Source organism: Leucoraja erinacea, chromosome 17, assembly GCF_028641065.1.
Source record: "Leucoraja erinacea ecotype New England chromosome 17, Leri_hhj_1, whole genome shotgun sequence".
NCBI classification, from domain to species: domain Eukaryota; kingdom Metazoa; phylum Chordata; class Chondrichthyes; order Rajiformes; family Rajidae; genus Leucoraja; species Leucoraja erinaceus.
This window is the reverse complement of record NC_073393.1, coordinates 37,920,390-37,947,061: the sequence shown is the minus strand read 5'-3', so window position 1 is coordinate 37,947,061 and position 26,672 is coordinate 37,920,390. Positions and strand designations below refer to the sequence as shown.

Sequence of the window (26,672 nt, the reverse complement as noted above, 5' to 3'; positions counted from 1 at the left end):
TTTTTTTTTTTTTTTTTTTTTTTTTTTTTTTTTTTTTTTTTTTTTTTCTTTTTTTTTTTGTATTTTGTTTCTTATTATATGTTTTTTTTCCCTCTTCTTTCCCTCTATTTCACCTATCCTTTTAGTTCTATCTAGTTATAAAAAAAAAAAGAAGAAAAATGTAAAAAATATTGGAGACAATGTAATAATAACTGTCAATGTTATCATTTTAAAAATGTAAGACAGTAATGATGTAATAGACTATGTACTTATCTCCAATAATAATAAAAATATAAATTTAAAAAAAAAAAAAAAAAAAAAAAAAAAAAAAAAAAAAAAAAAAAAAAAAAAACAGCTTCCATTACTCCGAATGCATTCCGACCAGTGCTTTATAAAGCCTAAGCATCATATCCTAGTCCTCTCGAAATAAATGTTAGCATCGTATTTGCCTTCCTTATTACCAAAGGCAAGGCTGCAGACGGACTTCAGCAAGGCCTTTGATAAGTTCCTAGCGGTAGGCTACACTGGATGGTTAGATTGTATGTAACCCAGGGACCAACTGAACAATTACAACCAACAGGAGTTTTATTAATTATATATAAATATCAACAACAATTCAAACCAAAGGGGGCTTTTTTTTTAAATTCAAATAGAACTTAATAATTACAACCAACTGGAGCTTTTTAAAGTAATTTTATTTAGTACTGTTAAAACATATAATAAACAGACTTAAATCAGATTTGTGGTTAAAAATGAACAAGGCCTTCAAAACATTGTTTACCATGAATAATAAGGATTTAGAAAATCATTTTTATCAACACATCATGAAGTGAAAATTATGAGCAATCTTATTAACAGAGCTGTTACACTGATTATTTTTTAGATCTATTCAGCACTTCCAATAAACAGTAGATGGTCAATAAGTTAGTCTGCCACCTGGTTGATCACACTGTTATTTTACAGCGTCCAGGCCCTATACACATTATGTCATCAATCACTGTTGCATGCATGCACAAATTAACTCTGGAAAATCAGAATTTGTTAATATTGCTGCTCCATCCAATTCTATCAGCCGTTATGAGAAACCATTCCAGTTGGAAGAGAAAAGTTAAAGAATCACTATTTCAAACTGTTGTAATGAGCTTGCTGCCTTGGAAGGATTTTGATAACCGAATAAAAGAATATGAATGGCTGTGCAATAATTGTGAAACTCAGACACTTTAATTTGCTTGCCCATCACCTGATACACAGACACCATCTCAGCCCATGTGGTTTATCTGGCTGTGCACTAGCATCTAATTACACCTACCTATGATTAGCGTAATAGTGAGAAATATAGTAAGCAACAGAGGGTCAGTCTTGAGTTTATGGAAGACAAAGCATTTTCTCCATTTTGTCTTTAGTAATCTTGCTGCATTTACATATTTCTCAATAAAGCAAAAAACACCACTATCTCAGACATGGATTCCATTCAAAGGGCACTCCATGAAGATCGAGAAACCTATAGTAAAACGTAATGAACATTTAATTATTAGGCACCTCTTGCAGGGATATGCACAGTGTGTTTCCCAGACTATTAGCATGCCGTGGCCACAAAAGACTATTAGCATGTCGTGTCCTCAGAGCATTAATTGATGAACTCATAATCATTAAGGAATAAAATCAATAAAAATTATTGATCGGATGATTTTGTATATTTGTACTCTACAGAGGCATAAAAAGAGCGCAAGATGTGAATAAATGCAGATAAGACAGGTTGAGCAAGTTATTAGATTTCAGTGCTCACCCAAAATTTGTATATATATCTGACATGACAAAAAATTCTTCACACTACCTAGGTCATAATTTAAAAATGGCCAGAAATATACAATAACCCATGCAATCCAAATCTGAACACATTTTAGATTTCTTTTGTTGAGGAAATGTTACATTCAGCAAATGCAATTACTATCTATCAAAGTAGTTTCATAGAAATTGTTTAATAATTTCAAGTGCAGAAAATCCAGTTAATTTAAAAAAGCTGATGTATAATGACAGTGTTTTATTACAGATTAAGTTTACATCAGACTAGATAATAAAAGGTTACCCACCCAAATATAGAAACCTCAATTTCTTTGCATACACAAGTTACCGCATAAATAACTAGATCAAAACTATGTACACTTTTACCAAGTTTATTGCCAACTTATCTTGTCAAGTTAACTAGTTTGCTCTCCCTTATACAATTCTGACATTACAGGTAATCTCAGTTGGCAGCTGTCAACCCAATGTATGGTCGCGTCTCGTAAGGGATTGGCATTTAACCAAGTATACACTAATGAAGGTGTGAAGTCATGGCCAAATTTCATTTGAATCATTGTACCCATTTAGTTCAGCAAGTCCCCCCCCCCCCCCCTAAATACAAACATAACCTGATAGAATAATATCTGAAAGTACAGTATAACATCCACTGAAAGAAAGCCAAAAATATTTTCAAGGAGTGTTAATATTCCAGTATACACAGCATCTGGTTCCATTGTAAAGCTTTCAGGTTAAAGCAGAGATGCACTGGTGAATTTAGGATACTCCGAAAATTAAAGGAGAATTTAATAATCAAGAAAGTTAAGTTTTTTTCTTCAAGTCCTCAAATCGGCGCGAGAGATCATCAAAATCGATATCTTCTGAAGCTGTAGAAGTGCCACCCACAGATGTTGCTGGTAAGGTGTCAGGCACAGAGGGCAACTCTGGTAGTGTCAAGTTATCATATATAAAGTCGCTTGGGCCAGGAGCAGCAGGTCCAAACGTCTTCCGAGGTGCGGCAGTTGGGGCTGAAGGACCTGAACAAGAATGACAACAATTAATGTAGAATGTAGGTTTACATCTGCTGATTTTAACCAAAAAAAACCCCCAATTCCATTACTAAAGCTATTAAACCAAATATATCTATATTAAACCAAATATATCTATACTTACCAGGTAACTTGGATAAAGGCAAATGAGTGTCAGTACTGCTAACATCATCAATCTATGAAACAAAACCAATCATCAGAAACGCAGTCAATTTTAACAGCACAAATGTTACTGCCAATTGCTTGCTGTGAAGTGACAACAGGGAAGCAAATGCAAGAAGCTGTGGTCTGCATCAACATCTCTAGAAGGAGAGATCAATTTTACGAAGCATGCTTTGTTAAAGACTCTTGCTCAAGTGCCTGTATTAAGCGGTTGGTGATATGTTGAGCCAAGAGAGATGTTTAACTGCAAAAGAAGCACAGATCCAAATTATCTCTGTACAACCTAATCTACTATTCCAGTTCAATAGTCCATAGCATCTCACATTAAACAAATCATTCAGCCTGATTTATGAATGCATTCTTTAATGGCTCTTCTCAGTCCAACAAAAAGCCTTTACAATGGCCCGACAAAGTGCAAGGGGTGACAAGAAGAGGTGCACGTTACAAACCAGGTAAACTTCGTAGCTGCAGATGACTAAAGTTCCAATAAATAACCTGGTAATAAATAGGGTCTAATGCCAGCCTTTCCCCAAGCACACATCTTCCCAACTCATACACACTTTACCATGTTCCGAACAAACATCTGATCAGTGAAACCAATAAAGAACCTAGTGTTCACTGGCATAGTCACTCCTTCAACATAAGAAATAGAAAAGGTTAGTACCATTTATTTTTCAAAAGAGATGAGACGCCAATAAATTCTGTTTGGCAGAGTGATTTCTATCCATGACAGCAAGCATAGGTAGATGGCTTGCTGCTGTTCACACAATCCAGGCATCATATTCTGCTGAGGCAATATCTAGAACCCTTGCAATACATTTTCCATTAGTCTGCTCAGTCCCCAAATCAAATGTATTTGCTCTTTCTATATATTTTCCAGACCTGCTTCCTGTCCACTGCTTACCACTGCTCTGATTTTTGCACATTTACTCCCAGTTGACTCCCAATTCCAACTTAAAGCAATCAACCCTTTATCCGCACCCATCTTCCTCTTTAAATCCTGCTTCTGCATTATCAATTTCTCAAAAGAGTGGATTTCAATCAGAATCTGATTCAAAAATCAAAATCTGAAATCAGAGTCCAAAGGCGGATGGCATGGTGGTGCAGCGGTAGAGTTGCTACTTAGAGTCAGAGACCCGGGTTTGATCCTGACTACGTGTGCTGTCTGTACGGAGTTTGAACGTTTTTCTCGTGACTGCGGAGCTTTCTCCGAGATCTTCGGTTTCCTCCCACCTCCAAAGACTTGCAGGTTTGTAGGTTAATTGGCTTGGTATAAATTGTCCCTAGGGGTGTTGGATAGTGTTAATGTGCGGGGGTTGCTGGTCAGTGCGGACTCGGTGGACTGAAGGGCCTGTTTCCGTGCTGTATCTCTAAACTAAATTAAAAAGAGTCTCAACCCAAAACGTCACCTGTCCACTTTCACCAGGGATGCTGCCTGACCCGCTGAGTTATTCCAGCACTCTTTGTCTCTCCTTGGATTTCAATCACACTTTCACTTCCCTAATCCACCTAGCAGATTTTTCAACTTTGAAACACCCCAGGAAATGTTTCCACATTAAAGGCCATGAATCTGTTTGATTTATCAAACACATTAACTCAACAGATTGGCAAACACCAGGCATGATTTTCATTTATGAAAACTTTTTAAACTGACTGGTCAACTTTTTTCTTCAACAGCTTTCACATCGGCTATATGAATGTTACACCACCAAAATAGACAATTCACCTACACTAGTGCATGAGAGCAAAACACATCCGCAAGTTCAAGTCAGCAGGTCAAGCAGCATCTGGGATTTGCAGACGTTACTTGATCCGCTGAATTCTCCCAGCAGTTTGATATTGCTCCAGATCCCAGCATCCTCACTCCCGTATCTCCAAGGTGCCTGACCGTGCTTGTATTCCAAGCCTGTTCCAACCTCATTTCATTTAGCTGCTCCGTCTCCAGTTTCAATCCTCCTGCTACGTTATGATATCCCAAAGCATCCTACTGCAGAAAATTGACACCCATATGACCACCTATCTCCTGAAGTGTTAAGGAATTGCACTTTCTGAATGTTATTGTTAAGAGTTGTAAATATATGAATGTATCCATTTAGAGCTAAATGACAAATTGTGCAGCATTTTGAAAAGTTTCACTCAAAATATAACGTCTGCAATCTGCGTCTTAAGTATAAGTTTACACAAAATCTAGATGCCAAGCATTACATAAACAGGGTTGCTAAAGATTTTCTGAAATCACAAATCGAAACTTTGAAATTATATAGTCAATTATATATGCAAATATTCAAACTTGAAGCATTTGTGAAGCCATTTGCCATTAAAACATCAGAGGCTTAAGTGCGCATTTAAAGCCATGCTAATCATCTTTTGAATCTCTCCCTCTTGAGCACAATGGAAGGAATAATGACTCCATATCATCATGCAAGCTTAATGGTTAATGACATGGATGAGGGGCAATGACATTAACAATGTTAATGGTTGAAAGCACAAGTACAAGTAAAACAACATCTTTCCTGAATATCCATTCTCCCTTTGTCCAGACTTGGGTCTGCTCCTGCAAATGAATCTCAGCAACTTACAGATTCATATGTTGGAGGTTGCATTGGAATTGGAGGTGGATTTCCTCCAATGTTTGGAGGCTGGAAGTTGTTGAATGGCTGATAAGTGTCCACTGAGAAACCATTAAAATCATCCTAGGAGAAACAAAAAGAGATATCTCAACCAAATGCTAAGCAACCCTTGCCACCCCAACCTATCGCTAGTGTCCAGGATAACACCAACATCTCATGTATACATCAAGTCGAAAAATATTTTAAAAAACAAACCAAGCAATATTGCAGGCAGTGGAGCAGATCAATTATGTAGTTTTGTACAACAACTAGTCATTAATAATGGTGGACAAGTAAACAAATTAGAGAAAGAGGAGATCTTTCTCAACTATAACAGACCCCAGGATGCAAGTGCTAAAGAAAAGCCAAGGCATTTGATCAATCGCCGCTTTCTCCCAAGATTCCCACCATCACTGACGCTAGAATCCAGAAAAATTGGTTCACTTCATAGGACATCAAGAAATGGCTAAAAGCACTGTATACATAAAATCTGGATATATGGTTCAGATGTTGCCACACCAATAAACAGGCTAGCAGTTACACAATGGCCGACCAATGGTGAAAGTTGCTCAGATATGTCATGTTCACAAAGAGCACAGAGCACATCTAGCTAATTAACCAGTTAAGTCTCAGTTTAACCATATAACCATATAACAATTACAGCACGGAAACAGGCCATCTCGACCCTTCTAGTCCGTGCCGAACACGTATTCTCCCCTAATCCCATACACCTGCGCTCAGACCATAACCTTCCATTCCCTTCCCGTCCAAACATCATCTTTAACATCAGCATATTGACGGAAGCCGTCAATAATGGCGCTGTTAAGCGCTACTTATTCACAGATGCTCAGTCTGCATTTCACCAGGATCTTTTCACATCAGATCTAACCTTAACCATGATCCAAATATACAGCCAAGCTGAATTCTTCAGGCAAGATGAGAGTGACTGCCTTTTACACCAAAGGCTCAGTGCGGTAATAAGGTTAAAGTGAAGTCAATGAGCAAAGCGAAAGCACTCCAGCGGTTGAAATCATACCTTTCACAATGAAATATGAATACGTTGATTGAAGGTCAATCATACCAGCCTAGGACATTGGTGCAGGAATTCCTCAGGACAGTGTCCTAGACCAATGGATTACAGGTCCACCACCGATTTTCCAGCACCCTGGATTTCAGCGCGTTGCTAGATTAGCCATTTGCCGGACCAACAGATGTCATGTAATCACGGTACAATACACCTCTGATCCACTAATTATGCACCTCCCGTGTCTCTAAAGTGCCAGTTAACAAATTATCCTTGGAAAATCCTGATGAGGACTGGATCGCGAGCGATCCGCGAGGCCGAAGCGACACTTTCCCGGCAATATTGCCAGGCCGACCCCCCGCGCAACTGTTGACTAACAATGGCCTCCAAGGGTAGTCCAATGGTACTGGAACAGTCTGCCTAGGCCACCGGGGAACCGAGACATCAGCCAACAAAGTCAGCCTTGGAAATTGGCTATGGGAACAGATCCGAGGGTCCGGATGGGCTGGAGCTCCAGAGCCCCAACGAAGGGGACAAATCTGACCATCAATCGGAGGTCGGCTATGGGAATGGATCCACCGGCTGCAAAGGGCATTTTAAATCTGCCAATCGACTGTGGAACTCCTAATGAGGTCAAGATCAGCCGCCTCACCTGGCCTAGGCACCACAATTTTGGCAGGACTTCTGGAGAATCCCCAAAATGAACATAATAACATGGCATTAATAATAATTAAAAAATTAATTTCTAGACAAGAAACATCACCTATTCGGTTTCTCCAGAAATGCTGCCTGACCGACCGCTTAGTTACTCCAGCATTTTGAGCGCTTCTTCAGTGTAAACAAGCATCTGCAGTTCCTTCTTATGCACTCCAAAGCTAGCTCGGTGAGGGCATTATTTTTTACACACCACAAGAAAAGTAGAAGGTGCATCTTCAATTCTTGAAGTGATTCGAGAGTTTGGCTATGGCATGAATCAACTCCTACCTCAAAAAAACTTGGTGTATCAGAAGGAATTGCAGACGCAGGTTTACACCAAAGATAGACACAAAATGCAGGAGTAATTCAGAGGGTCAAGCAGCATCTCTGGAGAGAAGACATGGGCGACATTTCGGGTCGAGACCCTTCAAAAGAATAGTGAATTCAATCTGCTTGGTCACAGCTATTGAAGACATCTGTACGCGCCGCTGCCTCAAGGTGGCAGCATCTATCATCAAGGATCCTCACTACCCTTGTCATGCCCTCTTCTCGCTGTTACCATTGGGCAGAAGGTACAGAAGCCTGATGTTAAACACCACCAGGTGCAGGAGCAGCTAGTTTCCCAAAACTAGCAGGTTCTTGAATCAACCCGCACCCTCATTTTACCGTAACATCAGAACACTATGGACCGTCTCTCACAGGTAGAAAGTACAAACTCTGTACAGACAACACCTGTAGTCAGCATCGAACCCGGGTCTCTGGTGCTGTAAGGCAGCAACTACTGCTGCGACACAATGCCTCCCCCTGTGTCGCCTTTTTAGAGACACTCAGTAGATTTAAATGGATTAATCTCCAAGTCATTGTTGTATATATTTTGATTGCCTTGCAATTTTCTTTAAAACACACACACACACACACACACACACACACAGATTTAATTAGAAAGATTAAACCGTTTTCAATTCATTTTTGGTCATTAATTAATTCCCAAAGTCAGAATGAGGGTTGATGACAAATTGGACCCTGTATAATCTCCACGATATAAGGCAAACAGGTTGGAGATTCTGGTTTTCAGTAACTGGAGCACTAATTTAATGAAAAATAAAAATCTTACATGCGAGATCATTAGCCAACATCAGTCACTAAATTAGAAACACACATCAATGAAATATTCTATTAAATTTGGTCAATAAAAAACAAAAAAACATTTGGTTTTGAGCTAAGAAAGTCAATGAGTCAGGATTTACAGCTACAAAACGCAGCTCACTCAAGAACAAAGTTTCTGACTATGGATAGGAATCATTTATGAAGCAGGAATGTTTAATTAACACAGATGATTTAGATTCTTACACTTTGTCAAAACAAAGGCTCCAGATATAGAGACTGCCTGATGAAAATCTTTTAACTATATCCAAATACAACCTGTATTTTAATATACAGTGAACTATTGAGTTCTTTATATTCCATCCCAAATACATTATGACTTTGCATAAAAGCACAACTCCAATTAGTTTATAATCACAAAGAGTCAATAAAATTCAATTTAGGTCCCATATTTGAATGATCAAGATTACAATCAGTGTTTTCCTAGCCAGTTTCTCATTATTTACTGCACCATATCCAAGGCACTGTTGCTGAATCTCCTAGCCCACAATATGATTTGTTTTCTGGTTCACATTTATTTGCACTCTGAGGACCTCCAAATTAACAACCAACATCCATTTGTTTAAAGTATTTCATTGCCTCATCTTTCTTGAGCATCTCTCTCTCTGCTCACAATTGATGGTCATGCCTTCTTCAAATTCCTTCTTACATTTCTACGTTTTACTCCATTTTTTTGGATGTTCTTAAAACCCTCCTAATATTTCCCCCTTCGTCGTCTTATCCGTCTTTTGACTGATCGCATATCTGGTTGGTTTTATTACTTTGCTATATTAATTCACTGCCAGCAATATCACATAAATCTAGTTTAGTTTAGAGATACTGAGCGGAAACAGGCACTTCGGCCCACCGAGTCCGTTTCGACCAGTGATTCCCGTACATTAACACTATCCTACACACACTAGGAACAATTGACATCATACCGAGCCAATTTACCTACAAACCTGTACGTCTTTGGAATATGGGAGGAAACCGAAGATCTCAGAGAAAACCCAAGCAGGTCACGGGGAGAACGTACAAACTCCGTACAAACAGCACCCGTAGTCAGGATCGAACCTGGGTCCCAGGCGCTGTAAGGCAGTAACTCCACCGCTGTACCACCGTGCCGCCCATGTAAAGGGAGAATTAAAATTTAACAGTCACTGTTTAACAACTTACGGGTCCTTTTCTTGGAGGGTAAGAGAATGGTACAGGTGGTACAGGCATTGACATAATGCCTGCAGTGGGTGCTGTGAATCCTCCACCACCTCCTCCACCAGGTCCACCTTTTTTACCTCCATTATCAACATCAATCAAATCGGCTTCCACTCCTACTGGAACTTCACCCTAGAAATGAAAATAAAAAGCACTTTAACTATTGAATCAGTACACAATTTCATTCAATAGAGCAATCTTAAATCCTACCCATTTTAACAGTACGTGTCGCAACAGAAGAAACATGCACAGCGTAATATTTGTCTTTAGGTGCATTTAGTTAAGCATCGTTGAAAGGATCCAGGGATTTAACAGAATGCTATCAGAGATAAATTAATGAGTTCAGTTATGTGCAAAGACTGCACAAGTAGATCAAAAATGAAAACAAAATACTGGAAACACGCAAAGGAGGCAGCATCTGTGGCAAGAGAAATAAGATTTAACATTTCAGGCCAAAGACCCGTCATCAGAAGTGGAAATCAGAAAAGAGAGGGTGGGAAAGAGACGGATAAAGCAAAAGGGAATATAATTGATAGGATAAGATTGGGATTGTTATAGTGAAAATATTATAGAAATAGAGAGTAAACAATTAAGGGGTTCACTTTCAAACAAACTACTTCAATCAATCACTTACAACTCAACATGCATGATTATGTACCCTATTGATGATGATACCCTATAAGAGACAGAATTAGTCAGATGAACTTTAGATATACATACCATGACAACAGAATCAGGTTCATATGGAACATTATAGTTCTTTGCTATCTCGATTAAGTATCTCTCCACTAGGATTTTGGGAGGTGCTTCAACACTTAACTTGAGCATGAGCTGAAAGTGAATGGAGTTGATATCAAAAAGGAATAAAAGCATTAACATTCAGGTAACTATCAGAGCAAATTATAAACAAATTAGTTACTATCCATCAAACCTATCCATAACTTAACTAACAAATTTATACTGGGGTAATTTTAAGTATATCTCATTTTTATATCCAAAGCATTGTAAAGAAAGTGACTGAAGGCATTCTCGAGAGGCCAGAGCAATCTGTTAAAGTTTTGTTCCTTTACATGGGATGGTATAGTCAGGTGCTCCTTCAAATGGACTTCAAAGATTTCACGGCCCAAAGTTGAAGAATAGGAGAATTCAGGGATAGTGTGCTGATGTTTAAAAACAGATTATATGGTCATTATGGCTTTGTTACCTTTAGGCATTAATATGAGTAAACTGATTTTCCTTTATTGGATCAATGACCACAATTCAAAATGAATTCACTGTGTAAAGCAATGGAATGTTTCAATGTCATGAAAGGCATGATATAAATATTCCCCCTTTTTCTTCCTACATTGAGAATACTAAACACTTTGAATATAATTTTTGACAATAACGAAGCATTTTAAAAGAAGATTAGACTACACGTACCCTCTCATTCACAGTTCCTATTTGGTTTGTTCTGCAAAGTTTTCCATATTCCTTACTATATTTGGCACAGAGCTGATCGGAAACCTACAAGAGAAAATGATTTTGAAATATCGTTGTCGGTCCAGAGTTGCAGGAAAATGAAATGTTCTATACAATCTGGACACCCCCCCCTTAAAGTCCCCCTGAAAAGGTTGCGCTTATGCTGGGTGAAACGGCAGATCACAACCTCATCGGGACTTCTGTGACGATAGGCAGATCGAATTTGTCCCCCTACGGTCGAGGCTCTCGAACTCCAGCCCGGGCAGAGCCGGCAGATCTGTTCCCATAGCCAACATCCACAGTCGAATTTGTGGGCCGGCATCTCTGGATAGAAGAAATGGGTGACGTTTCGGGTCGAGACCCTTCTTCAGTAGGCATAAAGTCTGCCAGTCTGAAGAAGGTCTCATCCCGAAACATCACCCATTCTTTTTATCCACAGATGCTGCCTGTCCCGCTGAGTTACTCCATTTTGTGTCTATCTTCAGTGTAAACCAGCATCCATAAATCCTTCCCACACGTCCCCCCCCCCCCACATCAGCCACTCCTGAGGCTGTTTTTCTCTGTTGGTCCAGCAAAAAGGATAATCCTGCAAGGATATGGAAATGGAAACAAAAATGCCGGAAAATCGCTGGTGGATTGGTACTTAAAAAAAAATCATATAGACTCAAAATAAATATGTAAATTATTAATATTAGCAAAAATCCCATTGTGCTGCTTGAAAAAAAAAGGAGACTGGCTGTGCTTCAAGCCTGAACTCTACTCATCAGGCCCAGATTAAAACTTGATAAAGATTGCCACAATGTTCATGGGTCTCAGTGTCTATTCTGTAACCACTGTCTACCTTTAGTCAAAAAACAAAATCCTCAAGTGCAGACTACAACTAACGTAAAAAAAAAATCGAGATATGCCAAGCTGAAAATTTAAATAAATATTATTAATTTGTTATTTCTTATGCTAAACAAACTCTAGTGTAGTTTCTCACCACATTCTCTACTGCATGTATCTTTTCTGCACATATCTAGCAGATCTGCTGCCTCACACTGTCAGAGATTCAGATTCAATTCTGACTTTGGTGCTGTGTATGTGTGAAGTTTGCATATTTTACCTGTGATTGTGCAGGTTTCCCCCAGGTTGTTGTGTTTCCTCCCACATTCCAAAGATGTACAGGCTGGTAGGATAATTGGTCATTGTACATGACCCTTAATATGATGGTGAGTGATCGAACCTTGGGGGAATGAATGGCTTATTCTCTATTGTATCTTGATCCAACCGACCAAGATGCCTCACTCACTGGGGTTCTAACCTGACCCTCACCTATGCTCCTACTAAACAATGCTTCACAAACGTTATATGTTTTTCTTGCAAATCTCTCATGCACTTCATTTACAGCCAAATCTGAAATCAAATAACATCCTTAACTGTATAATAAAGCATTGATAACGTTAGCATGGATTAGAATCCGAGCATGCACTTTGTCAGTTAGTAAAGAATAATGTAGCATGAAAATGATAAAGGAATGTACAAAGCTTACTGCTTTCCACATTAGTTTAGAGATGAGAAAGCAAAGCTGCATGCAACTGAGCTGTATTTGCTACTGCTTGTACATTAAACTAGGCAAGCTAATATCAATCAAGCCTTGGACCTACAAGTTTAAACTACAAAATAATAAAACTAAAGATACTAAGACCAATAAATCTAGCTATAAGCAGCACAAATATCTAATTCCAGACACAAGCATATAAAATACACGCAGAAGCACAGGACTATATTATAACTGCACTATCTCCATTCCCGCTACTTACTATTTTCAACTCTACTACTTCTGAAGGCAACCTTAGGGCAGCCCAGATTAGTGTAGAGATTGCCTCTGCCAGACCTGCATCCAGTTCCCTGAATGAAAGGGGGTAGATGGAGATTGTGAATTTGTAATCCAGTTAAAAGGAATACTTACAACTCTAAGTTCAACTACTTCAGTCTGTAGCCGTGGAGCAGCCCAAATCAGAGTGGATATTGACTCACTGAGACCAGTGTCAAGTTCTCTAAACACACACGTAGAAGAAAACATAGATTACAAGAGAAAATGTCATGCAATGAGCCCCCCAGTGTAATTAATTAAATAATACACCAATAAACTTTTTCAGATACATGCCACACTGTAAATAAAGTTAATCCAATTGCTGACAAACCTCCACTTACCTGTCAGCCAATGAAGTGTGGTCTTCTTCAATCCAATGAGCAAAGGGAACAAAGGGGATGCTTAGGACCTGTGTGAGGAGCAACTCTAGATGCTGGTTTAAACTGAAGATAGACACATAAAGCTGGTGTAACTCAGCAGGCAGGCAGCATCTCTGGGTGATGTTTTTGGTCGAGACCCTTCTTCGGTCTACTCCAGCTTTTTGTGTCTATCTTCAGTTTAAACTAGCATCTGCATCTGGCTTTTTGTGTCTAGCTCAGGACCCACTCTCAATCTAGAGTATGAAATCGTATACGTGGAATAGCTATTGGGAACTATACTGGAACCACTAAGCAGAATCTGCAATATTATTCACTGGGACACCAAGTTGTAAGGTTCTCGTAATATCAAGATGGAAGAATTTCAGATATATTTAACCGACATTATTGGGCGAAGAACAATTTTTGATGAGAATCTAGCATATCTAAGAAAATATTAAATTACTGTTTCCCAGTTTACCAAATTTGCCCTAAAATCATCTAATTTATTGGTGCTTTCCCCTCCTTTGCCTCCAAAAAATAGTCAATAGCTGGAATATGACAATAGATGGGCTTTAACTGGGGTCCATTCTAGGTGATTATGAACAGGTTGGCAAGGATTTTGCCATTAGCAGCAAAATGACAGTGTTTAGTTTAGAGATAGTGTGGAAACAGGCCCTTCGGCCCACAGAATCCAAGCTAACATGCGTTCCCCGCACACTAATCTACCTTAAACGCACTAGGGACAATTTACAATTTTACCAAAGCCAATTAACATACCCTCTCCCCTTTTCTACTTTCTAATTTTATACTAGCCTAAACTGCAGTAAATCCAGCAATGGTAAAACTGACTTGCACCACATTGGTAAAACTGACTTGCACCACATTCAATGAAGTAAAACGCACTCAGGCTTTGCTAGAGCAAGCATTCTGCGTGAAAAATTAAAATCAGCTATTTGAATTACGAGGTGATACGATAGAACTTTATCTATCCCTGGAGGGAAATTGGGGAGGGCAACAGTCATAAAACACAAAATACATGAAAGATGAAATTAAAGTGACAAGTGGTATTTGGGGATGTGCAAAGATTGGGGAGGGGAGTCAGTCTACCTCATGACAGAAGGGGGAGGAGTTGTACAGTTTGATAGCCACAGGGAAGAAAGATCTCCTCTGGCATTCTTGGTGGAGGCAGTCTGTTGATGAAGCTACTACTCAGGTTGACCAGTTTGTCATGGAGAGGGTGAGCTGTATTGTCCAGGATGCTCCATAGTTTGAGGAGCATCCTCCCCTCCAAGACCACCTGATATGAATCCAAGTCCGCCCCCAGGACGGAGCCAGCCTTCCTGATGAGTTTGTTAACCTATTGGCGTCCGCGACCTTCGCCCTGCTGTCCCAGCACACGACAGCAAAGACAATGGCACTGGTTACCACCGATTGGTAGAACATCCGCAGCATCTTACTGCAGACTTCGAAGGAGCGGAGCTTTCTCAAAAGGTACATCCAGCTTTGTTCTTGATTTCATTCCAAATATACTTTGGTAATGCATCAAGGGAATGACAGGCTATCACTAAAAGCATTTAACTGTGGCTGTACAGTACAGGAACAAACACTTGGAGCCATTATGTCTGTGCCGAACACAATGTCCAATGTCAGTCTCCCTTCAACCTCTACTGTTCCTGGAAAACAATCCAAGTTTGTCCAACCGCTCCTTGTGGCCCTTACCTCCTAACCCAGGCTACATTCTGGTAGACGACGTCTGCATCCTCTCCAAAGCCTCCACAACCTTCCTGTTATGGGGTGACCAGAACTGTACACAATAATCTAAATTTGTTCTCACCAAAGTTTTATAAAGGTACATGACTGACTCTTACACACAATGCTTCGACTGAAGGCAAGCATACTACTCTATCTACTTGCGTTGCCACTTTCAGGGTGCCATGGACTTATGCCCCAAGATACATCTGGACATCATCGTTGCTACGGGTTTGCTATTAACTGTATATTTTCCCCTTACGATTAATCTCCCAAACTGCAATACCTCACACTTAGATTCATAAACAAGGAATTTCACAAAAAAAAAGTCAAAATGAAGTATCTGGGATTTGGACAAAGGCAGCTGATAGGTGTTTAATGAAGGTATAAAAGCCATGATCATGAAAGAGTAACATTTTCTATGGTGACTGATGTGACAACCAGGGGACACAAATGGACAGAAGATACAGTGAAGAGAATAGACAATTCTGTTGCAGTAACCTTTCAAACATTATGATGACAATATTCAGAAATTCTAGATAAATTAATTGTATTTCAGAAAGAAACCTGACAGTTAAATACTTTATTGATAACAAATCCTGCAATAATGCTGTTAGTTTTATGAGGATTTTTTTCGCACCTCACAGAAAATGTGAGGAGTTTGTCCCACGACAGCAGTATTATCGTCATCATGGTTTGCATAGTAGGTTAATATAATTCATTCGGTACTTATTGGCAGAAATGCAAACACTTGTGCCCAACACTGTTACACTAGCTTTGTTCTTTTTTCCAACAAAATACCTTGGTTACAAATTTAAAGCAACCATAATTTTTTGGTTGAATTAGAATAAATGGTTTTCTATGCTGGTTTTGTAAACTGAATTACTAATTTAGAGTCGCACTAAGATTTTGCTTGTTAGCCATTTATGACAATCAATAACTACACAAGACTGGGACAAAAATATAAATGTAATGTTTACATACTTCATTGATTGGATCATGCCAAATCGTGCAAGCAACAAATCACAGTACAATTCCAGAATCTCCATGGCTTCCACCAAGTAGTCCTCTCGAATGATATGCTCAACACGGATCCGCGCCCGCTCATCCTTCCCAGCTGCAAGATAATCTGCAATTTCCTTCCTGGCTTTTTGAGCTAATTCAGCTGCAAGAGTAATTCAGCAATATCAAATAGAGCAATGTTCTTAATGAATGCAATCTTTTGTATTACACTTATAATTTATTGATAGGCTTTCCCAGGTAACAAATGGGTTGTTTTAAGCAGATAACCATAAGCAGAAAATAGACAAAAAAAGCAGGAGTAACTCAACAGGACGGGCAGCATCTCTGGAGAGAAGAAATGGGTGACGTTTCGGGTCACAGATATCCTTTGTCCATTAGTCAGAAAATACACAAGCCACTCGATATAACCATACCTCCACAGTATTGTAACAAATAGTCTCAAAAGCACACTTGACTTACGTCAAAGAATAATGACCAAAAGTGGAGAGGTAGAGGAGAAACTATGTGTAGGAAAGAACTGCAGATGCTGGTTTATTTTGAAGGTAGACACAAACCGCTGGAGTAACTCAGCAGGACATGCAGCATCTCATACTGTTATTTGTTTTTTAAATCTCTGAATGGGTCGCCCCGCCTTACCTCTCTGGCTGCTCCACCCCTACGCTCCTCTCCAGTCCTCAGGTCAGGTCAGATGGTCAGCTGCTCCTAGGAGGTAAAGAAGGTCTAGTCGGAGGCTCAGGGGGGAAAAAGCCTTCTCTGTTGCTGGTACGGCATTTTGGAACACCCTGCCGTTGCACATCATATTGACAGGCCCCCTCACTGTCCATCTTCAAATCCAGTGTTAAAACGCATTTGTACTCCCTGGCTTTTGACCATGCCTGAGGCTTTGCTTCTGTTTGTGGTGTTTTTGATGTTTCTTTATTTTACATGTCTTTTCCTACTATTTCTTTTGATTAGTTATTTTTGGTGTGTATTAACTTTTTTGTCAATGATTAGTGATGTACAGCACTTTGTTGCAGCTATGTTTGTTTTTAAAGTGCTCTATAAATAAATTTATTATTATTATTATTATTATCTCTGGAGAGATGGAATGGGTGACATTTTGGGTCGAAACCCCTCTCCAGTCTCTCAAGAGAGATTTAGCTCTTAGGACTAAAGACATCAAGGAATATGGGGGAAAAAGCCGGAACAGGGTACTGATTTTAGATGATCAGCCATGATCATATTGAATGGTGGTGCTGGCTCGAAGGGCCGAATGGCCCAATCCTGCGCCTATTTTTCTATGACCCGAAACGCTACCCATTCCTTCTCTCCAGAGATGCTGCCTGGGCTCACTGAGTCAGCAGTTTGTGTATATCTTTGAGAGGAGAAACTAGTCCTGCTGTTCCCAGGGACAAAATTATGTATGTATGTCAGACATTTAAATTTAATAATATTATGGGAGCTCAATCATACATATGGGTGTCCCTAAGTCTGGTGATTCCAAACCCAGGGATGACCTGTATTATTTAACTGAGGCCTACAATATAGTGCAAAAGAGCTAGACCATCATGCTGCAATTTATTAAATAAAGGCTTTGATACTTCATATCCATCAACTTTACAAAATGTTTAATTAACTGAAGTACTACGATCACAAAGATGATGGTTATGCAAAGTCATTTCAGAAAATCTGTCATAATTTCAATTAAAAACACCTACTTTTCTTTTTTTCCAGCAGCTTAAGCCGATTGATAACTAGTCTCAAGTTCACCCGTAAACGCTCAGATCGAAATCCTGCCCGCAGCATGACTGGATCTTCAAAATTGAATCAACCTAACGAAGGTAAAAGATGAAATTTAAACATCATAAAAAGGTTTGTATATTCATCTAATTTCAAAGTGAGTTATATCTATAACAATTTATACTAAATAAAAATTAGTTTCAACATTTATGTTTTGTTTCTTTCTATTTCCTTGTTGGTTTAACTAATCAAATGCCATGCTGCAATTTTTGCTCATCTTATCAAACCCCACACTGCACACCCATTTATACCTTTATACTTCATTCTGAATATCACTATCTTCTTGTCAGCAAACAAAAATGCTGAAGTTCTTCAGAAGGGTTCTCGACCCGAAACATTGCCTATTTCCTTCGCTCCATAGGTGCTGCCTTGAAAAAGGCTGAATTAAGTTAAAAATTTAAGAAGATATTAAATTGGTTCCTGAGCTAGCTTACGGCTGATATTTAGTCTCAAATTAGGCTTGCCTCAGGTTGCTGTGTATTGAGATAATGAATGACTTTAAAATGCGTCTAGCATTTGACAAGGGAGGAAACCCAGATAAATCCCAGGAAGGGGTATTGGAAAAAATGTCCAATGCCTTTGAGGTATGCAGTGACTGATGACTTTGATATGTAAAGTCCTTGTACCATATGCCAAGATGCCTTTGATGAGACGAGACCACTCAGGCGCATCCTGTAGTAATCTTTATTCTCTGTACCTCTGGCCATGACTAATGTTTGTGGAATGTGCTAAGGTGACAAAAAACACTATATAATACCATGTAATTCTGTTGTTCAGGGAAGTGGACTGAGGACAGTGAAGTGTCTGTATTGCTCACTTGACTAGAGTACTCCCTCCCTTCCATCGGCCGATATAGTAAAGTTTTGAACTGGTCTACCAAACGTTTGTGAGTTGTCTGTTTATTAATAATAATAATAATAATTATATTCTTTATTTATATAGCACTTTTCAACAAAACCAGTATTTGAACCAAAGTGCTTTACAGAGATTGATTAAATTAATTGAACAGATCAAATGTCAATATATCCATACAAAACAAAAAAGAGAAAAAAGAAAAAAGACACAGAACAGTACACTATAGAAATCAACATGAAACGTCCCCCCACAGCAGAATTCACTGTGAGGGAAGGCACTAAAAATATCCAGTTCTCCCCCCTCATAGTCCACCCGAGGTCGGGGTCTATATGTGGCCTCCTCAGCCAACTCGATGTTCTCAGGCCCTCTGCCGCGAAGCTGGATCATCGGCGTCGGGTGAACATTCTCCAGCGGCCTGGACTGAAGCGGCCGCTTCCTCCCTGAAGACTGAAATGTCCAAAGTTCTCAGGCCGCGCTGGCCGGACCTCTGACACTGGCGAACTCGGACACCAGGCCCCGCGGTGTTGAAATCTTAAGAAGCGAACCCGTTTAGATGTTATAAAAGTAACTTTTTCACCCTCACCTGCTGAGTTTCTCCAGCATTTTTGTCTACCTTCGATTTTCTAGCATCTGCAGTTCCTTCTTAAACTATCTTCTTGTCAGTTTTTTTTAGATTTTCTTCATCTCTCAATCTCTATCAACATACACAAAATCTACAAATTGCTCACCCATCCACCAATTTTACTTATTTTTGGAAAAGTATGATAGCATGTACCTTCTTTATATACATTTTAAAGACCCTTGAAAGCACTATAGTCTTCAGTTCAATACATTTAATTGTATTGTATTGTATTGAAAAAGCTACTTATCTTAACTACTAAACCAGGTTCGCTTCTTAATAAACAGACACCACACAAACTGTTTGGTAGACCAGTTCAAAACTTTACTTAACATCGGCCGATGGAAGGGAGGGAGAACTCCAGTCAAGTGACCAACACAGACACTTGACTGTGCTCAGCCACCCTCTCTGAACAACAGAATTGCATTGCCTTAAATAGAGTTTTTTTGTCCCCTTAGCACATTCCACAGACATTAGTCATGGTCAGAGGTACAGGAAAAGGTTTCCACAGAATGCATCACATCAAACCTTTTGTTTACATGGTACAAGATATACTAAAAACATTGGCCATTTTATCTCCACTTCCCTGGTTCTTCTTTGTCACTTGGCCCCTCATAAACATAGGCCATCTGCTTTATTGCCTCTTGCTTCAAAGATCTCTCTTCCTCTATCGCCTCCTCCCCCATAAACATTGGTCATTTGCTTTATGGCATCTCACTTCAAAGATATCTCTAGCTCCTTCTCTCTGCCTGTCACTTGGGAGACAATGTTATAGGATTTATTATCTCACACACCCCGCAACCTGAGGAAAGCCTAATTTGACACTAAATATAAGCTGTAAGCTAGCCCAGAAACCAATTTAATATCTTCTTATATTTTTAACTAAAATTCGGCTTCATCAGTATTGTATTGTATTCAAATTTATTGTCATTGTCTCAATTAGAGACAACAAAATGAATTTTCCTTACAGGCAGTATCATAAAAAATAAATAAATAATAAATAATAAAACATATTAAAAATAAAATTGAATTGAATTAAAAAAAAGAAAAGCACAAACACAGAAAGTCCATGACACAACACAACAGTGGTACCAAGGTGAGGCAGTACAATATGGAAAAATGCCATGTACTTCCATTCGAGTACATTTAATCATGTATGTGTTCTTTTTCTTCCCTTATCCTATCACTCTTTCTTTCAACTGATCTTTCATCTAACCCTAACCACTGACATCAATAAAAAAACCACAGCTAAAATCCTGTCCTAGCAGCGCAAAGGTAGCATGTAGAGTGTTCTTAATGAATGAGGATTGGTAATGGTCCTCAACCTTAACTCTAGATCTCATTGTCTGAAGTCAATCAAATTGTGCTAGATGTAGTTTGGTAATATCAAATCCTGACATCAACAGCTGAGAAAGTGGTCAACGTCCATCATGAAAATCCCTTGGGGGTGAAGTGAGTGCACAGAATAACCCAATGCCCAACCCCTGAAGGACATTTCTGCCAGATTGAGCCCACGGTAGATGGTAAAAGACCAAACAGCCCAAACTTCTCCATTTTCATCAAACTACTTATCAATTAATTCTGTCCAAAAAAACAACTGTCGCGAGGACAATATAGAACAAAATATCAATCTATCAAATAAATGCACAATATAATCTCTGCTCATGAAGGCCCACAGCACCTCCTGGATTGACAGCTGGACTGATAAATGTATGGACAGGCTGTTTCATATGACACATGATGATAGATGCCAGTATTCTTCAAATAATAATCTATGTTGTTTAAAGGAAAGCTAGAAATCCTTGTTACTGTTTCCTGAGCAGCTTTACAAGTGATGAAATTTATTTTACATTCTATTCTCATTCATAAATTTAAATAGATGAGTAATGACCATTAAAGTATATGTCAGAAGAAATAATCCGTCTCACAATAGTCTTTTGGTTACCTTTGCTATTTGAAATAGGCCTGATAGCACAATCTTACCATCAAAATGTTTTCATCATCACCACTGTTGATGTGAACTTGTATCTACAAAATATGTTCTTCATTCCTTCAAGTGATTGCAATGACTCAATTTCTTGGCCCACTGCATAATCACAAAATCAATTTAGACACAGTTGTAACAAAGGATGGTAGATTTAGCACACTGAAGTCCTATAAACAGGAATGAAATACCTTTGAGTTGAACTAAAAGTTTAAAAAAGACTGAAGATGCTGGAAACCTGAATTACAAAACATAAAATGCTGGAATAGTCAGCAGATCAACCAACATCTCTGGACGAGAGACAGTTAACATTTCAGGTCTGTGATGTTTCATTAGAACAAGGGTGAAAAAAATACACATTTTATGTTGCAGACATGTGGGAGGGGTGAAACAAATATAGGAATGCCATGTGATAGGGTGAAGACGAAGAGAATCTAGATGACAAAGAAGGGTTATGGCCCGAAACGTCGCCTATTTCCTTTGCTCCATAGATGCTGCTGCACCCACTGAGTTTCTCCAGCTTTTTTGTGTACCTTAGATGACAAAGATGTTGGTGATATCATCTACAAGAGGGTTGTTAGGGTTTGGTAATGTTACAGATTTATGTGTTTTGGGTATTATTTGAAGAATAACTATTGGCTTTATCCTGACCTCCAACGGACTGAACTTAACCTCATAACTTGTTAGACTTGCATATATTTTGCACTTAGGTCTCTTAAAATGGGAACACAATGAAAGAACTCTTCATTGAGCCAGAAGACCCACCTTACACGATCCTCGCCAATGTTAGAAATCAACCCAGAGTTTTGCTTCAGTATATGATATTGTTATATAACCTCCAATTTAAAACCACCAGGTTTTAACTACAACCTTTTATTTCAACAAAAGAATGAGAAGTTTTTCAAGACAATCACCAAAACAAAGTTCTGGGTTCGAGTGGTTACTCCAGCAATTTTATTACCCTTCCAGGTGGGGAGTGGGGAGTGGATGAGGGGGATGAGGAGTGGATGGGGAGGGGATGGGGAGTGGATGGGGATATCAAACTAGATGCGATGTTCAAACTTTACACAAAGCGATGGGCTTCCTTAACCGTCGATTTTTAGGCCTCAGAAGTGTCGAAACACGGAAGTGAGTTCAGAGACATAAACAAACGGCAGTCATTAAAATCCTTGCGGTCTCGCTGCCGAGGCCCGGAGCTCCCCTGTGTCGGGCAGGGGAGTCTGGTGCGTGGGCGCTGGCGGGCCCTCAGCCCCTTACTCCGTCCCTTCCCCACCCCTGCCCCCTCGCTTTCCTCAACTCACCTCTCCTGTCCTCCTGGCCTCCCGACTGCCGTGACCAAACTCCCAGTGATGTCACCGGTCACCTGACGCCAGGGCCCTCACTGCCGGAAATGACGCCATGTGCCTCCGCAGGCCATCGCCGGCTGGCGTTGCTACGCAACCGGCTGCTGCTGCTGCTGCTGCTGATGCTGCTGCTGATGATGATGATGATGAAGAAGAAGATCAGCGTTCATGGTAACTCGATACAGGTTACATTTTACTTTGTAAAGTCCAGGATAACGCTAACACTGTCGCGTAATAGAATTGAATGAGCCTGATAGGAGAACTTGCCTGAAGAATTGTTATTGAAATGTGATGTTCCAGACCGAATCGTTTCTGCTCTTTGTGTATGAAGGAACTGCAGATGCTGGTTTATACCGAAGACAGACACAAAATGTTGGAGTAACTCAGCGGGACAGGCAGCAACTCAGGAGAGAAGGAATGGGTGACGTTTCCCATTGGTCACATCACCCATTCCTTCTTTCCAGAGATGCTGCCTGTCCCGCCGAGCTACTCCAACATTTGATTTTGTGTCTAGTTTCTGCTCTTTCCTGCGTCAACTCTTTACTACTTTAAAACCAAATTCTGGACTTTGAGAGGCACATCTGCAGCCTCCCTGTAGTCATCCATAAGTCTTCAGCAAGGAATGGTGAATTTGCACACTGCAACATAAGCCCAGAAAGTCTGCACACACTTGCCTGAACTTTTTGTAGTTGCACAGTGGTCGCATTTTGCTAAAGTGAAGCTCTTGCAATTGACGAACACTCCTTGTTTTTTTTTAGGTGTATTGACCTATGTATAACTTATGGAGCCCTGCAGTTGTGGAAAGCCAGCCAGAGCCATAAAACAATCGCTCACACTTTCTGAATTTAAAAAAATGCAGGAAATACTCAGGAGGATCAGCCCGCTGGGGTGAGAAAAACAGTTATCGATTGAGCTTGTTGACATATCAGAATGCATAAGAAATGTTAACATTTTTTCACTCTCAGTGGATGTTGCCTGACCTGTTGAGAATTTTCAATCTTTATGTTAGATTTCAGGCATCTGTAGTTTATGCCTTTCACTCAAGCATTCTGACTGGTTTGATTTCAGCTGGTGTTAACCTGATTGGCAGACCTATCGCTAAAAACATGGCTGACCATCATGCATTTGTTAGCTGCCATCTCAAATATCTGACAAAATACTCAGGAAAGCATCCAAAGGGAAATATGGTTACAAATTAGTGATATGAGTTGGCATATATCTTATTGACCCCCTACATATATGTTTGCAACTGCCCTAAGTTGCACGCTGACTTTCCTGAGGAAATGAAGTTCTAAAATATTTTAAAAGCTTAAGTTTTGCACATTCAGTGTGCCAGTGATCCTGTCGTTGTGTAGCAGCAGTAATAGGCATCTGCTGCCTCATCTTGGTTCTCATAAGAAGTCCAAACTAACATAGCATTTGTAACACAAATTGATCTAAGATCAGAGCTCTAAAGTGTTGATCAATCAAACAAAAAGAAAGATATTGATATTATAATCTTTCAGCACAAGCACTATGAGCAAATCCTATCATTGAAACAAGTAAGTACATACCATAAGAACTGACTGTGTTAGCATATTTCGCCATTAAAGGGTTCAGCATCTTCAATTGCCACAATCCTCTCACTTTGCTTCCACTGGTAAGTTCTCAAAAAAGTACGTGTCCAAGTTAACTTACAAAATTCATGGCCATATTGCTCCAATTGAGCAGTAGATTTATTGAAATTGAAATCCAACCCCATCTGAGGTGGTTGAACCACAAAGCCAAAATACCGATCTGAAATGTGAAAAGCAATGGTTTAAATCTTGTATCCCATATCCTCGATGGTCTTACTTTTCCAAAGATTTCAGTTCCATCATCAACCGAGCCAAAATATTCACCGAGTTAATGTTCACTTCACAGTAACATTCCAAGAAGAGGCTATTTGCTTCTGTATTCTTGTACTATTAAAAAAATCTCACTGGTAAATACCTATCCCTACTTCTTCACTGTAACGTAGCATTTTAAGGATTTTTCAAGTTCATGTTCAATTTCATTGTGAAAATCATTATATATTAGACTAATCTAAACCTATTAAAGCTCTGATATTTGTTCCTTATTTATAATGCGTAGATTACTTTATTATAGTATTTTGTGTAAATGAAATATCACGTACCATTAATATTTTAGTAATAAAATAGATGTGTTAATTCATGTCTGCAAGTTTAAAAAGCTGCATTGCAAAGGACATGACCATATCGTCAAATCTAATTAAAATGTAACCTAATTCAGATTAAATTTCATTACACCATCAGCAAAGCTGTAGAAAATATATTTCAGACGTGTATCCCACTGAATACAAAACAGTGGGATCTTTTTCAATTATTGATACAGATCAATTCATTTGACACAAGATTAGGAAGCAGGAGGGCAATAGATGTCCAAGTCAGAATGGTGTTCAACCTGGGGGTGAACCTGAATGTGGTGGTGTTACCAAGGATCTTCTGCCCTGGTCCTCATTGGGTTTGGGAGGTGCTGTTAAAGAGCCTGAGTATTCAAGTAGCAGTGTATTTTGTAAATTGTACAATTGCCTGTGTCCCTGGGGATGAAGTGAATGATGTTTAGGGTCATTATTAAGAAGCCAATCAAGCAAATGTGATGTTGAACCTATTGAGAGTTGTTGATGCTATATTCATCTAGGTAAATGGAGGATTAGTTTTAGTTTAATTTAGTGTATAATTGTCATATGCACCAAAGTACAGTGAAAAGCTTTTGCGTGCTATCCAGTCGGAAAAAAGACTATAGAATCAAGTACTTGTATACATACATACATACACTCGAGCTGTGCACAGTGCACAGATAAAGGGCAAAGGGTACAACATTCAGTGCAAAATATAACATTGAAGTCCAATAAAATCAAATTAAAGATAGTCCGAGGGTCTGCAATGAGGTGGATGATAGGTCAGGACCACACACTAGCCGATGAGAGGACCGTTAAGTTGCCTAATATGAGCTGGGAACAATCTGTTCATGAATATGGAGATATGCACTTTCAAACTTCTGTACCTCTTGCCTGGTAGGAGAGGGGAAAAGAGGGCGTGATCGGGGTGAGACTCGTCCTTGATTATGCTGGTGGCTTTGCCGAGGCAGTGTGAAACTTAGATTGTCAATGGAAGGGAGGCTAGTTTGTATGATGGTCTGGGCTATGTCTACAACTCTCTGCAGTTTGTTGTGGTCTTGGATGGAGCTATTCCCAAACCAGAGTGTGATGCATTCCAATAGATGTTTTAAACGGCACATTTGTAGAACTTGATGATAGTTGTTGGGGGCATGCCAAACTTCTTCAGCCTTTTAATGAAGTGCACGCGTTGGTGTGCTTTCGTAGCTATAGCTTTGTTGTATTTGGTCCAGGACAAGTTGCTGGTGATATTTATTTCTGGGAACTTGAAACCTTTGACCATTTCGACATCAGCATCATCAATGTAGGCTGGGGCATGTATACTGCTTCACTTCCTGATGTCAATCACAATCTCCTTTGTCTTGCTGACATTGAGGGACAGGTAATATTGTCTTGGCACCATACAGTCATGGAGTCATACAGCATGAGAACAGGCCCTTCGGCCCAATTTGCCCATGCCGACCATCATGCCTCATCTGCACTAGTCCCACCTGTCTGCCTTTGGCCCATCTCCTCGTAAACCTATCCTATCCATGTACCTGTCCAAATGTTTTTTAAATGTGATAGTACTTACCTCAGCTACATCTTCCAGTAGCTCGTTCCATATACAGGTCACCCTTTGTATAAAAATGTTGCCCCTCGGGATCCTATTAAATCTTTTCCCGCTCACCTTAAACCCATGTCTTCTGGTTCTCGAAAAGGCCATGTGCATTTACTCTACCTATTCCTCTCATGATCTTGTGCACCTCTATAAGATCACTCCTCATCCTTCTGTGCTCCAAGGAATAAAGTCCCAGCCTGCTCAACCTCTCTCTATAGCTCAAACCCACAAGTC

At 39.5% G+C, this 26,672-nt stretch overlaps 1 protein-coding gene across 3 annotated transcripts; it reads right to left on the bottom strand.

Moving 5' to 3' along the window:
- Positions 1-656: 656 nt before the first annotated feature.
- Positions 657-22,758, bottom strand: ist1 (IST1 factor associated with ESCRT-III). Of its 3 annotated transcripts, none has more exons than XM_055648985.1 (10): positions 22,639-22,758; positions 17,798-17,911; positions 16,062-16,242; positions 12,917-13,004; positions 11,076-11,159; positions 10,374-10,484; positions 9,618-9,785; positions 5,549-5,662; positions 2,932-2,983; positions 657-2,795 (listed from the first exon to the last, which is right to left on the bottom strand). In XM_055648985.1, exons 2-10 carry the CDS (start codon positions 17,883-17,885, stop codon positions 2,581-2,583), a joined length of 1,101 nt encoding a protein of 366 aa, XP_055504960.1. In that variant the 5' UTR covers positions 17,886-17,911; positions 22,639-22,758; the 3' UTR covers positions 657-2,580. The 3 variants fall into 3 exon arrangements, with proteins under 3 accessions (XP_055504960.1, XP_055504959.1, XP_055504961.1); XM_055648984.1 differs by lacking the exon at positions 12,917-13,004 and adding an exon at positions 13,066-13,153 and having other exon boundaries at positions 22,639-22,757; XM_055648986.1 differs by lacking the exons at positions 5,549-5,662; positions 12,917-13,004 and adding an exon at positions 13,066-13,153 and having other exon boundaries at positions 22,639-22,757.
- Positions 22,759-26,672: the final 3,914 nt, after the last annotated feature.